This window comes from Lactuca serriola, chromosome 4 (genome assembly GCF_051521515.1).
Source record: "Lactuca serriola cultivar US96UC23 chromosome 4, Lser_US96UC23_V15, whole genome shotgun sequence".
NCBI lineage: Eukaryota > Viridiplantae > Streptophyta > Magnoliopsida > Asterales > Asteraceae > Lactuca > Lactuca serriola.
The window spans coordinates 277,831,951-277,848,767 of record NC_136411.1 but is presented as its reverse complement, the minus strand read 5'-3'; the positions used below and the strand labels follow the sequence as shown (position 1 = coordinate 277,848,767).

At 35.7% G+C, this 16,817-nt stretch overlaps 1 protein-coding gene across 2 annotated transcripts; it reads left to right on the top strand.

The window, feature by feature from the left end:
• The first annotated feature begins 312 nt into the window (after positions 1 to 312).
• On the top strand, positions 313 to 2,842 carry LOC145097053 (Tetratricopeptide repeat (TPR)-like superfamily protein). 2 transcript variants are annotated; one of them, XM_079034541.1, is made up of 5 exons: positions 313 to 1,740; positions 1,837 to 1,989; positions 2,076 to 2,147; positions 2,229 to 2,367; positions 2,493 to 2,842. In XM_079034541.1, the coding sequence occupies exons 1-4, from the start codon at positions 514 to 516 to the stop codon at positions 2,331 to 2,333; spliced, it is 1,557 nt and encodes a 518-aa protein (XP_078890667.1). In that variant the 5' UTR covers positions 313 to 513; the 3' UTR covers positions 2,334 to 2,367; positions 2,493 to 2,842. The 2 variants fall into 2 exon arrangements, with proteins under 2 accessions (XP_078890667.1, XP_078890668.1); XM_079034542.1 differs by having other exon boundaries at positions 2,448 to 2,842.
• The last annotated feature ends 13,975 nt before the right edge of the window (positions 2,843 to 16,817 follow it).

The window sequence follows — 16,817 nt, the reverse complement described above, 5'->3', positions numbered from 1 at the left end:
AAAAAAAATTATTTAGTTAAAGATTATAATTTATAAATAACTATTAAGAAAAATAGATTTGAATTAATATCTCAATGACAAATTATTTGATAAAAATTACATATCAAGTATTACATTGATAAAGTTTTTAATAATTAAAAAAATTAAACTTATATATTAAAAATAAATAATAAGTTGTTATTTGATTTGTTGTGACCTGTGAGCATCCGATTTGCATTTTATAAATCAAAATCAATAAAAAAAATCTAAAATAATAATCAATTTGGTTAATAACCTATCCAAAATTCTAAACTATATGCTTTTAGGCCGTTAGGGGAAAGATACGTGGAGAGTGGTATGCAATTCTGTCAATTTCTAAGAATCAAAGCCACGAAGTCTAGGCAATCTCGATAGCAGATGTATGGAATTCTAATTGAGGTCATTTGGTTAACTGAGTTCACCTGATTACGGTTTCCGCTTCCAGCTCTAATTTCCTCCGTCTTGAAGTTGCTACATAAACATAGAGGAGATGCAATGTCTATCTTCTTTCCCATTACAACTGGAGTCTTTTATCACCCTAAATCACTCGAATTCCTCTTTCCTTCAAAAAGTTTTAAAGTCCGCGGTCTAAACTGTCAGATTCTGAATGCTTTTTGCCCTCGAATAAAAGACAAAGCGGATTATACAAAGAGAGTGAAGTGCTTAGCTAATGCAATTGAGAAGTCGCCGATTCCAGAGAGCCAAACGGATCATACAACAGGCGAGGAGCTCTCACCTGAGCTGTCGAACAGGTATATACGTGGCTTATGTAAAGCAGGAAATATTGATAAAGCGATGGTTTTTCTTTCTCAGATGGAAGCCCTAGGATTTCGGTTAAGTTATGCATCCTACACTTGTCTGTTAACAGCTCTTGTAAGTGTAGGCAGGACTTTGGAAGTTGAGGCAATTTTCGAAGAAATGGTAAGCTCAGGGTTTCAACCAAGAATAGAAGTGTATAATCTCTTGCTGAAAGTGTTTTTAAGAAAAGCTCTTCTTACACTTGCTGATAAACTTATGGAGTCCATGAACGCTATGGGTGTGTGGAAAAACCGAGAAACATACGAGATTCTCCTTGGTTATTATGTTAGTGCCGGACGTTTGAAAGACACGTGGGAAGTTGTAGCCAAAATGAAGAAAGATGGGTTTGAACCGAATTCCTTTGTATACAGTATGATTATTGAACTTTACAGGAACAATGGAATGTGGAAGAAAGCTATAAACCTCATAGCAGAAGTAAGGGAAAATGGAGTCTCACTTGACAAGAAGATGTTTAATTGTATCATTGACACCTTTGGGAAATCCGGTGAACTAGGAGATGCATTGCAAGTGTTTGATCAAATGCAGCAAGAAGGGATTACACCAGATATCACCACATGGAATTCTTTGATCAGGTGGCATTGCAAACATGGTGATCTCACAAATGCCCTTGTATTGTTCAAACAGATGCAAACACAAGGGCTGTATCCTGATCCAAGTATCTTCATTACCATCATTAGTCGCTTAGGAGAACAGGGGAAGTGGGATATAATAAAGAAAAACTTTGAGCAAATGAAAGATGGAGGTCATGGACAAAGTGGGACCATTTATGCTGTTTTGGTTGATATTTATGGGCAATATGGAAGCTTTGAGGATGCAGAGGAGTGCATAAACACACTAAAACTCGAAGGAGTTCCTCTCTCAGCTAGAATATTCTGTGTGCTTGCAAACGCCTATGCCCAACAGGCAAGTTATTATTCTATTTGTAGATTTTACGATTGGTTTAATATTCTTGATTTTAAAAATTTGTTTGCTTTGCAATCTTCCTTCTTACACACACAGGGTTTATGTGAGCAAACAGTTAAAGTTCTCCAGTTGATGGAACGTGAAGGAATCGAACCAAACCTTATTATGCTGAATGTTTTGATAAATGCATTTGGTATTGCTGGAAGACATATGGAGGCTCTCTCAGTGTATCAACACATAAAAGAAAGCGTAAGCTGATTTGTGTATTAAAACTCTGATGATACATCTTAAACTGAAGCTGTTTATGGTAATTGTAATCTAAATTGCTCCTGAAGGGTGCAAGTCCAGATGTGGTTACGTACACTACACTTATGAAGGCTTTGCTAAGGGCAAAGGAGTTTGACAAGGTACAAAAACACTCATATACTTCATTCATCATCCTAGTGTAGATGGAATCACATAAATAATGTTTGGTGGGTGAATGGCAGGTAGGTATAATATATAGGGATATGGAGTCTGCTGGATGTTCACCGGATAGGAAAGCCAGAGAGTTGCTTCAAACTGCAATCATGGCTCTTCAACGTAGACATTAGTTGTTTTTAAGTGATTTCTTCAACCCCTCATCAGGTACTGTATGCAAAATTGGCTTCTTTTGGTCCAGTTTTGGGTGTTTTTTTTTTTTTCACTTGAATTAAGGATATTTTCAGCAATGATGATTGATGATAAGGAGGGCATTTACGTCTTTTGTGCAGACAATAGATGGATAACGAACGATTCCTTGTTCCATCGACCTTTTTGGATGGAAGGGACGAGTGGGAGCATGGGAATACTTTCCAAATTCAAACGAGAAGAAAAGATATTAAGTCTATGCATAAAATTGGATAGCCACTAAGTCGTTTGACTTTTGACTTAGGGATGTTTCTATACATACGTATACATGATAAATCATATATAAGATAATAGGATGAGCAACATCTGTAGAGAGAATCACTGTGATGAGTTAAGTTACTGAGTTGAGCCATAGGTGTAGTGGAACATTTCGTGATGGAACTCTGTTATTTGTCTTGTTGAAAAAAAAACATGCAAAATTAAGTCTTCTACATGTAAAGCGTGTGCCCTGTCATGATGTGATTCACGAGAACTTCATCATATATACACTTTTATGGGGTTTCATTGATACAATAAAGCATCTATCTTTCTCATGGTAGCAAGCACATATACAGTTAAACCACATTTTCCTCCATCAAGAATACCCTAACCACTAACAAAAACAAGAACATTGTAGTTAATGAAAAGGTTGGTTCAAACGAAAAAAGTTTGTCAAATGCGGGGGGGTTTGGAAAAAAAGTGAGGGCTTTTTCAAAAAACAAGTGAGCGTCTTTTCGAGAAAAAAATGTATCACGAAGGTGACCTGAAAACCAGAAGAAAATGGTAAAATGAAAAAAAAAAAAAAAAAAAAAAAAAAGAAAAAAAAAAAGGAAAGTTTTAGGTCTTTTAGTTTTTTGCAATTAACCCTTTAAATAAACGGAAAATGACTTAAAATGACAACCAATAACACAAAATTTGTTATTTATGTCATTCGACTTTTTAATTGTATTTATTAAGAAACCCAACTTTTTATTTTGGTTTTAAAATACCAGTGATTATGATTTTTATCGATTAAAATGACAACGAACATTGTTATTATCTTTGCCACATCTAAGTATAAGTCTATTGTAATTATTTTTCTCAAACCACAATTGATAACCATTAACAATATTTTCTTAATTTGCTAACAAAAAAAAGTTCTAAAACATTCGACAAAAATAATATTACATTAGCTATTTTCATAAACCAAAAAACAATATTGATAATCTACGAAAATCGATTTTGTTAGTAAAAAATTAGACATAAATACGCATTTTCGTAGATGTCATCTATGCATCTCAATAATTATTTTATTGAAAAAATCATATTTTTCATATGCGAAATTGTTATTTACAATAAAATAATGACTCATATGCACATTTTAATGTGATTTTCTCAATAAAAGAATGATAGAGATGCATATTTTCATAGTTATTTATTTTTACTGAATATACTACTAAAATTAAAACAATAACCTTAAAATTTGATCATTGAAACGAACTCGATGTTTTATAGATTAGAGTGAGTTAAGAGTTAAGATTTAAGAGAGTCGAGAGTTTAGAGAAATTTGGGATTTGTTTTCTAAAATGAAGTAAAAAAATGAAAATAAAGTTTTTATATCTAAAAATTACGAGTCTCATATTTTCACAGATGACATCTGCAAAAATGTCATACTCAACTGTAAAAATCATCAAATTAGTATCTTTTTGATGATTCTCGCAGATGTAATTATGACTATTTTGATAAGATTCTTATTTTTTGCTTAAAACTTAAATATCAAGATCCTTGGATGTTCGAGTATCGGGATCCTCGTGTGTTAGGATCCTTGAGTATCAAGATCCTTATGTGCCAAGATCCTTGTGTTCCTAAGCATAACAAATGTTAGCTTGGGGTGGGCGTTAGCTTGGCTAACAACCCTCCGATGCTTAAGTTAGTAATGGTTTTTAGGAGAGTAAATAATAATAATAGTGAAAATAAATGGTAAAAGGTAAAGAGTATGTGTACCTTGAGGGAAAATGACTAATCTCACTTACGTGAAATAAGCTTTAAGATGTATAACATTCCAGGATCTTGGCAAGATATTTTCGTCAAGGGTAGCTAGCCAATCCCCTTTCTTGCTTCAGCATCTATGAGATACGGTCCTTCTCATTTAGGTGCCAATTTACCTGCACTAGGATCCTTGGTATTTTGGAATACTTTCCTTAAGACCAAGTCTCCTATATGGAATCTTTTGACTTTGACATTCTTGTTGTATACTTTGGTGATTCTTTGTTGATGAACAGTGATGCGTATCTTGGCAAGATCATTAATTTCATCGATAGTATCAAGATCATGGGCTAGGATCCTATCGTTGTTCTCTTGATCTTGAAATAGATATCTTGCCATTGGGATCACTACTTCAGTTGGGATCATCGCTTCTGCTTCGAACACCAAAGAGTATGGAGTTTAGCCTGTGGCTACTTTGGAAGTGGTCCTATCTGCCCATAAGACAGAAGGAAGTTCTTCTGCCCATCTTCCTTTCTTTTCATCTAGCCTTTTCTTCAAGTTACTGACTATGATTTTGTTGCTAAATTCTGCTTGACCGTTGGCTTGAGGGTGAACAGGGGTTGACATTATCATTTTGATTCCCCAACTTGTGTAAAAGTCCCTAGTCCTCTTGCTTATGAACTAGGATCCATTGTCACATATAATTTCGGCAGGGATCTCTGTAACGACCCAAAAATCTCATTGTAACGATTTTAGTTTTCCGTTATATAGTACTAAGTTGTGCGCATATTTCGTGTAGGACTATATGCTTAATATATAATAACATGAACAAAAAGATATTATTTATGATTTAAAAGATTTAATTAATATTTTAAATGATTATCTCGGATTATTAGCAATTAAAATGATTAAAAATATTTAATTAATATTGAGATTTAACTAATAATTCAAAATGATTGAAAGTGTGTATTTTATTTTCTATTTAATCTAATTAAACGATTGTTAAAAAAAAAAAAAAAGGGAAAATCTTATTTAATATGGTTAGGTTACTATCGGAATAGGTATCAAAGTTCAAGGACCATAGATGTAAATTTGAATTCAATTCGTGAATTAAATCTATAAGCAATCGTAAGTGACATGTTGTACATTCACTATAAAAGAATAAAATCGCGTAGTAACTAATTGAGATTTAAATCTATCCTAATAAATGAAAATGTTATTGTCACTTGTCATTCTCCCATTTAATTTGTCACATGTCATTTTGTTATAATTTTGAAATATATTTATTTTTCACTCGTCAATTACATCATTATTCATTTCCACTATATCATTAATTTAGTTTCCATAAATTAAACTTACTATAATAACTATTAATTTCAAATTTGAAATTTGAAATTTGAAATTTCAATTTCAATTTCAAATAAATTTACACTTTAAACTATTGTATTTAACATTTTATTATAATAACTCATTTAGTACACGGGTCTAACAATTAAACACATAATTTTAATTAATTTATTTTTTGCATGTTTTTTTTTCATAATTTTCACTTATTTCATATTTCAAACTCAAATAAACTTCTCATTTAATCGCTCTTATTTAACATTATGTTCTAATTAACCCGTATAATATATGGGTTTCACAACTAGTTACTTATAGGATAGGATTTAACTAATAATCAAAATGTATTAAATGTGTTTAATTAATTTTAGAATTTAATTAAGATAATATATTAAGTGAATATACCAGTCTAGGGGCTAAATTGTTAATCTTAGAAACTATAATTGAAATGATATAAGAGACGGGGTTTGTAATGAAGTTGGTGAAGTTATTAGGGACCAAAACTGTAAATTCATCTTTAATCAATTCCATGCGAATAGGGTAACTGTCGTATCCTTCCATCTCCTTCGTTTCTGTTACACACGACCGGCCATATGCTAACCGTCTGCCCTAATTACTCTCGCATACGTTTCTCTAAGGATATCTGATAGGGTTACACTAGACCTATGAGAAAAGATAAGAATAGGGATAAGAGGGATATAGAGAGAAATAGAGCGATAGAAGTACGCGAGAAAGACTGTTGTGCCTTCTGAAAATCAAAATAGGATGAAATAGGGCCTTCTTTGCACCTGGTAAGTTTCCTTCATAAACTTGAAAGATTATACACTTGCTAATGATCGTGAATGTATTAATCCGATGTAGCAGTTGCCTGGTAAACGTTAGTTTGTAGAGCATATATTTGACACCTTGTTGCTTTGCTGCCAAGTTGTAGCTCTTCCTTTACTTCTCTGTTCTTGGAACTTTCTGTCAACTCAATGCTCTTAATCCTCAAAACGAGATATGTATGACTTTCCTTTTGTTACCTGCTCATGGAACAAATCCAGATTGGATAATAGCCTATGCGTGTACTGGTGTGTTTGGGATGTTCTCCATGAGCGGCTGCTATTGAAGAAAGCTTATGTCAAAGCGTATACTTCTCTTTTTTCTTCTTTTTCTTCTGATTTCATGATGAGGGGCAGCCAATAAACATACATATGTTTTACTTCTTTTCTTTTGTCTATCTAACCAAGTTGATTTGCTGCCAATTCCACCCTTATCACATGATATTATCTTCTTCTGTTTAACGATCTTATTACCTGAATTTAGCAGCCATGTGAAGTGGGTAATCCTTCTGATTTTATTAATCTACTAATCTCAAAACTACAGTCAATCATATCCCTTTGTGTCCGGCCATAAAGGAAAATAGTGTAGTCGTGGCCTTCTTATGACAGTGTATATAAGTTGATTAATTAACTTATAAACAAGTTACAGCTACCAAAACTTCACTTGATAAGGTCTTTAATTAGATTATGTGTGTATATTATTATTAGAACATGGTCGGTGATCGTAAAGACAGGAAATTTTGAGTTTGTTAAGTCAAGATGAAGTTTAATTAATCACCACATAAATGCCGTGGCTTATAATTTTAGCAATATCATGAGCTTTATTAGTAAAGATAAAATAATAATAATTGCATGCGAATTTTAAAATGTTAAAAAAATGATCTGATTTGTTAGCATGTATTAAAAGCTATGCTTATAAACGACAATAAAATTAATTTAATAAAGTAATAATAGATAAACTAAATACGCGTTTAGTAATAATCCAGTTGTCTTAACCTAAACTAAATAAATATATAATTTTGTTTAGGTATTTGTTGAATCAAAGAGCTACGGATTCACGTTTTGAAGTGATTTCACTACCGAACCAAAGGTGAGTCAATAGACTTTTCATAAACCTTGTACATAGTCGAAAACTGCTTTCCGGAAACGGATCGATTAGTCAAATTAGAATATTATTAATTGTTGATTATGCCTATATGTGTAGTATGAGATATGTCATTGTTTTGCCTTCTTTGACATTTGTATGCTTAGTAAATTTGGATGATATGTCTATCCTGGTACTTGATACGATTAATTGCAACTATGATATGTTATATGAAATGCTTGATATTTGACCATGATCTTGTTGAGTATCTTCTTGGTATAAATGTTATGAATCATGATTATGATAATACAAATATTACATGCTTGTACTTGATTTACGACCAATTATGTGGGGTTATGCGTAAAGGGCAAATGGTAGAACCTAGCACTTAGCATGAAACCCCATCCGGATACCTTCGAGCCTGGTTGGTAGAAAAATACCTCCTAGGAAAAGAGCTTAAGCCATTTACTAGTTGTTCGGTCTTTCTAGATGCTCGTGCGACATATGGTACGTGTACACTTCGGTGTTTGCGGACTGGAGTGATGTTGGCCATTCGAACGAGGCCAGTTCAAACATCATGTGGGAATCGGGAGGTGTATCGGTAGAATTGGCATTGTTTGTACCGATCCCAAACGACACCGCGATGTACTTGTACATTGCATCGTCGGAGTAGTGAAAATAGATTCTTGGGGTCGGTGTGACTGGTGGGAGTCGCGAACCACCTAAAGCATTTGGCTGGCCAGGCACACAAGTAGCGAACGGGTTTTTCCCTTGGGGTTAGGTATCACTATGAGACTACCTACGCCTGTACGATTATGATAGATTCCTTTGATATGATGATGTACGATTACGATATGATTATGCATGAAATACGATTGATGTTACACTAATGAATGATACAAAATTGAATGATTGAATTTTGTGCGAAAGATGATTGATTAATGATTGATATGTGAATTTTGTTTATATGATTATAATTTGAATGATTGGCCCGTTAGGGGATGGTATGTTTTTGTGACAACCCGAAATTTTCCATTCTGTTCAGTCTAACACTTCATTGAAAGTCAAACTCATTCCTGCTATCATTTAGCCCAATTTGGAGCCTGTTTGAGTGTTCTGAGCCTTGTACACTTAAGTGATAAGTGTCGGGGTTTATCTATTGAATCTATAGCACAAAGAGCAAGCCTTAAACAACTTGTCAAGGAGTTCACGACCACCTCAATGGAGTTTATGGCCGTAAACTCCATAAGGGCCGTAAATTCCACCCTATATGTTGATATTTTGGCTATTTGTTCCATTCTTTCACTTCCTTGGCTGAAATCCTCTCAAGTACCATCCCGGTCTTCGTTCCCGATCTTCAAAACTCGTAAGTTTATTGTCCTAATTAGTTGATATCTTACATGATCTAGTGATCTTACATGATTTCATCCGTGAAATCATTCCATTTTGTAGATCTTCAAGTTTCACCAAGAACACCAAGAACACACACTAGTGTTCTTGGCCAAAAACGACCATTCAAGCTCCTAGATCGTAAGTACTCTTGTTCTAACTCGTTGTACACTAGGATTAACATGTTTAGAGCTTAGAATCATCAAGAATAGAGGGTTGAATGAGATTTTACGGCCAAGGATCTCCCAAGGCCGTGAACTCCCTATAAGGGTGCAATGATGCCCTTTCCTCCTTCCAATTGACTAGAACTTAGCATAGAACCAACCACCATTGAGCTAGGGACTTCAAGAAACGAAATGGTACTTCCTACCATGCGTTTACGGCCGTAAACTCATGGGGAAGTGGTCCCCTGGCCGTAAACACAAGCTAGAGTCATACTTGGACCTTAAACTCACATAGCCTCTTGTTTAAGCCTTGGAACACTTAACCACTTACACCTTGCCTTTAAGCCTCAAATAGAGACCCATTAGAGAGTTTACGGCCAGGAGTAAACTCCCCTGGGCCGTAAACTCCATTAAATATGGTCCATTGATCATAAACTCAAATACGATGCCTTGCAATCCTTTGTTGCAACCCAATGGCCTCTTAGCACTTGACTAAAGTGTTTTCCTCCCAGTAGGATGTTTATACTTGTCTAATTAGTGCTATAATCACTAATTATATATATATATATATATATATATATATATATATACACACACACACACATATGTCTTTATATGTTATTAGGATCATTGTGTGTGTTTAAGTCTTCACTTGACACCAAGCACTTGTCCGACACTTCCATACGATCCACTCAATACAGGTGAGTTCATACCCCTTAATTAACCTTTAAATGTTTCTAAATGTTTATAAATGCTTTTATGGGGGGGGGGATACAAGTTGAATCATGCTAGTTAGTACATCAATCACATGTGATTAATAACTAGCATACAAATGGATTTACTACACTTTAGCTGTTTTACCAAACAGATTACTTCAAATGGCTTTCTCAAATGTTTTTACATGTTTAAAACTTTTTATCAAACTGTCTTACATGTTGTATGTTTCCTTTCAAACTTTATTACAATTGTGTTTCAAATAAAGGTTTCCTTATATTTAAAATTGTTCTTATCAAACAAATTGCTTTCAGATCGTTTAACAAACCGACATCAAGTCATCATTTCTTAGTTATTAAACTTTTTAAAGGTTTTACAAAACATCTTTTATACTTTTATATTGTCAAATGCATGCCTATATATGTATAGTTATAGAAGTAATGTTTAAAGGACTTAGGACGGCTAGCTCACTTTATTTCCTTTTCCTCGTTGGGATGTGGCCTTAGGGTATCGGTTATTCTTCTGAATGTCGTCTAAATATTAGTTATATATTATGTATACATATATATAGATAAAAGTTCCATCAGTTAGTTCTGTACCTTTGGGTAGCAAAGGCATACTTCGGTTATACACATACATTACTAGTAACTATAATAGGTATAGTTAGGAGATACTAGTTACTATTCCAAGTACAAAGAATCACGCAAGAGTCAGTTCATTCATGAGTCTATACTAATACACTACATACTATATGAAGAGATACAATTGCAAAAGTACAATTACATACATACTAATACATTACATACTATATGAAGAGATTCTATTACATAGATACTATTACATAGATGCTATTTCATAGATACAATACACGATAACATAAGAGAACACACAATAAAGAGAAACAGGGAGGAAGATACAATACACGACAAGGTACTATAGCATGGAACAATTACAGGATCTAACTATACCAATGAATCACTAACGCATTGTTCTAAACAAAAGGTGATAGTTATATTGGGTATACATGATCATTGGTAGAAGGCTTCTTTCAAAACAGTCGGGTCTTGGTAGAAGACTATTTTTATACTAGTAGGAAATTTGAGATTTTCTAGGGTTTTCAAACGTTTACAATTACATACAGACACTTTCATACTTATACAAACTTTCCTTCAAACAATTACAAGTCTTTTCTTTACAGTCTTACAAATCAAAGACACATAAATACTTATGAATTCACCAGCTTTATTGTTGATACTCGCTTTCAAAATAACTTGTATTCTCAGGTCACAAATAGACAGGTACGACGACCAGGTTTTGTGAAGACGGAGCAGTCAAGACTCGTCTTTTATTTTTGATTATTCATTACGTTGTTTTATACTATGAAAGAACACGCTTGAAATTAAAATTATACTATTAATGCAATGGATGATGTTGTTGCTTGTTTACTACTTTGCATTGTTGTAATACTTTAAATGACGTCCTCTGCCCCAGAACATTTTCGCCGTTCTCGGCTTTGGGGTGTGACAGTTTTCCCTTTGAATGTGTACAAACTCCTATTGGCTCACGAAGCATTTGCTGACACTTGTTTCCTTGCTTTGTGCCTTTACGATTGGTACAGGTAGCTTAGGAGCTTGGCCTGGTGAGATGGGGTCACTTTTGGGTAGTTTATCCTTAGAATAAAGATGTCACTTGGAAACGTTATTTAATGCCCCACGTCATTACCAACATGAAGACTTTTCCTCCTGGTGCCTTAGGTAATTTTCCTACTATATCAATGCCCCACGTCATGAATGGCCAATGGGAGATGATAGGATGTAAATGTTCTGTTGGTTGGTGTAGGATGTTGCTATGTTTTTTATGAGCATCAAATCTTTGAGCATATAATAAGGAATCTTTCTTCAAGGTTGGCCAGTAGTATCCCGTCCTCAACACCTTGGAGCATAAGGATCTTCCCTCAGTGTAGTTACCACAATCTCCTTCATGTATGTCTTTTAGGACTTCCGCAACCTCATGATCTTCTAGTCATCTAAGGTATGGACCTGCCATGGACTTCCTATATAGCTTACCTCGGATCATCACAAAACGTGAGACCCTCATTTTGAATGAATTGTAAGTTTTTTCTTCCTTCGGGATGGTACCATTTGGGATATATTCCACAATGGGTTGAATCCAAGATCTTGAGGTTGGGGAAGGATCCTTGATGCTAGAATCCTGATGAGGACGTTGAGGATCAGGATCTTCGATTGTTGCGACACTGGTTGTTACCTCGTCATCGTCGATATCCCTCGGTCTTTTGACAGGATCGTCAATTGTTGGGATCATCACATGGATTATCGGGATCCTGATTTCTAATGGGATCCTATGAGAAGATCATAGGTTGGCTAAAGCGTCATCTTTAGCATTGTCTTCTCTAGGAACTTGGGTTAGGATGAATGCTTCGAATTCAGAGGCTAAATTTTTTTAGGATCTAGAGGTATAGTGCTAGTCTTTCTCCTTTTCTGCATAGGATCCATTAAAATGGTTAGTTATTAATACGAATTCTACATACACCTGAAGATCATTGATTTGGAGATCATTGGCTAGATGTAGTCCCATGATTAGTGCCTCATATTCAGCCTCGTTGTTGGTTGCATCGAACTCACAACTGAATGCCTAGGGTAGGTTGTCCCCCTATGGTAACCTTAGTATGATCCGTAGTCCATTTCCTCTTTGGTTTGATGCTCCATCTGTGAATAGTGTCCATATTCCTGTGTTTTCTTCTAATAATAATTGTTTAGTTTCTATTTCTACTTCAACTTGTAGATAATTACTGAAGTTAGCCATAAAGTCCGCCAGTTCTTGGGATTTTATCACAGATCTTGGCTCATACTTGATGTCGTATATGCTTAGCTTCACGAACCACTTTTTCATCCTTCCTTATATTTCTGGTTTTCTCATAACATTCTTAATATGATAATTAGTTCATAAGACTATAGGATGTGTTTCGAAGTAGTGTCTTAATTTTGTGGAAGCAGTTACTAGTACAAGTATAATTTTTTCAAGGTGAGAGTACCTGGTCTCAGGATCCAAGAGACTTTTACTTACATATTATATGGGATGTTGGTCGCTGTTAAGATCTTTTGCTAAGATTGCACTCACCGTGTTTGAGGATACTGAAATATAGAGAAGAAGTGGTCCCCCCTCTAATGGTTTTACCAATAGGGGTGTTGAATTTAGGTATCTTTTAAGTTCTTGGAAGCATCTTCGTGCTCCTTAGTCAACTTGAACCTTTTATTTTTCTTCAAGATGTCATAGAAAGGTTTGCATATTTCTAAGGATCTTGAGATGAACATATTTAAGGCTGCCACTCTTCTTGTTAGTCTTTGGATATCCTTTGTCGAGAATGGGGATCTTAGATCAATGATCGCTTTGATTTGTTCAGGACTTGCTTTAATTCCTATTTTGGTCACCATGTACCCGAGGAACTTGCCTGAAGGGGTTCAACTTCATATTATATTCGTCCAATATGTCGAAGGCTTATTCAAGATCCTTGAGATGGTCTTTAGCTTTCTTCGACTTGACCACCATGTCATCAACGTATAATTCCATGGTGTCCCCTAGTTTTTCTTTGAGCATCTTGTTGACTATCCTTTGATATATTGCACCTGCATTTTTAAGACCAAATGGCATGACAGTATAACAATATATACATGTTGGGGTTACTCTTGGTCAGATGGTTCCATTTGGATTTGTTGGAATCCTACTGATGCATCCATGAATGTTAGTAACTCATGACCAACTTTGGCGTCTATCATGGAGTCTATGTGTGGTACAAGTAAAGGATCCTTGGGAAAAGCCTTGTTGAGATCCGTATAATCCATACATACTCTCCTTTTTCCATTTTTTTTTGTACTACGACCACATTGGCTAGCCATCTTGGGAACTTCACTTCCTTGGTCATTCATGTTTTAAGAATTTTTTTACTTCTTCTTGTATGATTTGGTTTCTATCTGGTGCGAACTTCCTTCTCTTTTGGTGTATTGGTCTGAAAGAAGGATCAATATTAAGTTTATGGGTTATTATATTTTTTTTCTATACCTATCATGTCCTCGTGCTTCCATGCAAATGTCTTGCTTCTAGCTCTAAGAAAATTTATTAGTTCTTGTTCGATCTATGAGAACTTTGGCGTCAGGGTCCTCAAGGTCCAGGGGCACTTCCTTTACATCTTGCTCTCTTGTTCCTAGCACATCTTGTGCCCTCTGCTTTAATTGGTACGCTTGTTGTGGTATTGTTGAAGATTTCATCTAGTTCTTGTAGCACTCTTTGGATTATTTTTGACCACCTTTGATCTTCACTGTCCCCCATGGGGTGGGCATCTTCACACATTTATGATATTTTGATGGGGTTGCCTTCATGTCGGGAATCCATGGTCTACGTAGTATAACATTATAAGAGGATAATGTATCTATTACACAAAAATGTTGCATAGAGTTTAACCCCTCAATGTAGATAGGTAGCTTTATTTCGCCTGTTGTATGTTTTGTTTCGCCACTGAATCCTATTAATACTGGGGATCTTTTGATTATTTCAGACCTGGGATGTTCATTCTTTTTAAAGCATCCAAGAGTATAATGTTGACTGAGGATCCTCCATCAACAAGGATCCATTTGACGAAATGGTTGGCGATTTAAAGAGTGATCACCAATCCGTCATGGTAAGAATCATGGATGTCTTGTCTATCTGCTTCGTCGAAAGTGATCTCTTTCTCGTTTGTGATTGATGTATTTTTTTCTTTGGCCTTTCTTCTTTTTTCTGTTTTTTGACACCTTGGCATGCCTTTTTGCTGCATAATAAGAGGTACCAGAAATGCCAGATTCTCCAGAGATCACATTGATTACCTTAGCATCAACAGGAGGGTATCCTGGCTTATCGAGGATCTTTTGAGTACCCTGATCTTTCTCATTGGATCTTTCCTTTCTTCTTCCAAGGATTTCTTTGAGGTATCCTTTGCTTAAGAGGTAGCTGATCTCCTTCATGAGAGATATGCAATCCTCTGTGTATGGCCAAAGTCTTCATGGTATACACACCATTTGGATTTGTCTTTCCAAGTGATGGATTTTTCTCCCTTCCTTGGCCATCTTGCTTTGTCGCCAAGATCCTGCATAGCAAATTTTATACCTAGAATATCCATAGAAAAGCAATAGTTAGTAATCTTAGGAAATTCTTCTTCCTCTCCTTCATCTTCAAGGGCATTAACCCTATGATGATCAGGTTTGAAATATGGTTTTGTCTTATAGGATCTTTGTGTCAATAAGTCGGACTTTCTATTAGGGTGATCTTATGAGCTTGGTGGGTTGCTCCTTTTTTGGATCTCCTTGTTTTCTTTGATCCTTATGAATCTTAATCCTCTGTTTCATATCTCATCCATTCTCTTGCATGGGGTCATTACCAGGTCTTCGTAGAAAGCAGAGTCCTTTTTTTAACCCATTTTAAAGGCTTCAACTGCAGTCACCATATCAATGTTGGGGATACTCAGAGCTTCCCTGCCGAACCTGTTCACAAAAGTCCTAAGGGATTCATTAGGATCCTGAACCACCCGATAAAGATCACTAGTGATCTTCTCGAATGTTCTGCTACAAGAAAATTTATTGTTAGAAAAATTAACTAAGTGAGAAATGGATGTAATAGAGTAAGGAGGAGCGTTAAGGACCCATTTTAAGGTTAATCCTATGAGGGTCGAACCAAAACCCTAGCTCAGGTAAGCTTCCTTTAAGTGTGTGAGAATAAGGATGATCTTTATTCCTTCCTTATACTGTGTGACATGCTCCTCAGGATCCGTGGTCCCATCGTAAGGCTTCATGATGGGCGTTTGGAAGCGCTTTGGGAACTCGGTGTCAGCGATTGCAGGAGTGAATCTCGATATCATGTGGCTTGTGGGGGATACTTCCGGTATAGGTTGAAATATTCCAAGCATACTTGAGATCATTTTTCTTAATTGTTGAAGCTCCTTAGCCATGATCGGGCTTAAACCTGTATCAAGGTCCATAGAGTTAGAGATACTTGTTCGTATGGGATTTCTCTCTTGGAGTTGCACCCCAAGTAGGAACAAATGTTGGTATTAAGGATCCTATCTCATGTCGATTCGCTAAGGATCCCGTGTTATCAAAGTCCAGGATCTTGGGCTGCAAGATCGAGGGTGCTGCTTCTAGAGGCTTGTGGATTTCTACCCTCATTCTCTCCACTTCCTTGAAGATTGTCTTGTTATCCTCCTATTGTTGAGTGATTTGTCATTTTAATCTCTTTATCATAGAGAAGATTTCACTATTGGAAATCAACATAGGAGGATCCTAAATCCTTGTGTGGTGACTAGAGAGGTGTTTTTCTTCGGTGCCTCAGACGCTTTCTTGGGAGCTCCCCCAGGGGGAGGGTGAAGGTGTTTAGAGGAAATGGGAGGAATGTAGGAGGAATATATGGTCGTTTGTGTAGACATGCTTTTCCGAAAGGGTTTGAACACCACGGCCCTACGGTGGGCGCCAAATTGTTTTGGTCAAAAATCAACTAAGTGGAATCTAACCAAATTGTATGAGAGGTTGTGATGTTCGTGGTAAATCAAGTAAGAAATGATAATCAAAGTGACACAAGTGAGTTACAAGGAAACCCCTCGATCATTGATAGGATCTCCGACATAAAACCTTGGGAGGTGATAATGATCACCTACTTTGGTGATTTTATTGATATAAAATGTTGAATATAGAGTTGAATGTGTAAATGTAAGTAAAAGTATCATGGAGGAGCTAAGTATCCCCCTAGTGTTCTGTCCACATGTGCTATTTATAGTCTAATGCTAATAACAAGAAGTCTGATAATTTTGGGATCCTCCAGAATCAACATATGAACGTTATTTGACTTGGTATTCCGGGTCTTTTGCCTGGTTGAGATGACTCTCCATTGAGAATTGTGTGACAACCCGAA

What these genes read in the sequence shown, in the direction of transcription:
- LOC145097053 (XM_079034541.1), top strand. Translation starts at nt 514, where the DNA reads ATGTCTATCTTCTTTCCCATTACAACTGGAGTCTTTTATCACCCTAAA. An exon ending in CAAACGCCTATGCCCAACAG is followed by an intron (nt 1,741 to 1,836) that starts GCAAGTTATTAT and finishes TTACACACACAG; the next exon opens with GGTTTATGTGAGCAAACAGT. An exon ending in GGGCAAAGGAGTTTGACAAG is followed by an intron (nt 2,148 to 2,228) that starts GTACAAAAACAC and finishes GGTGAATGGCAG; the next exon opens with GTAGGTATAATATATAGGGA.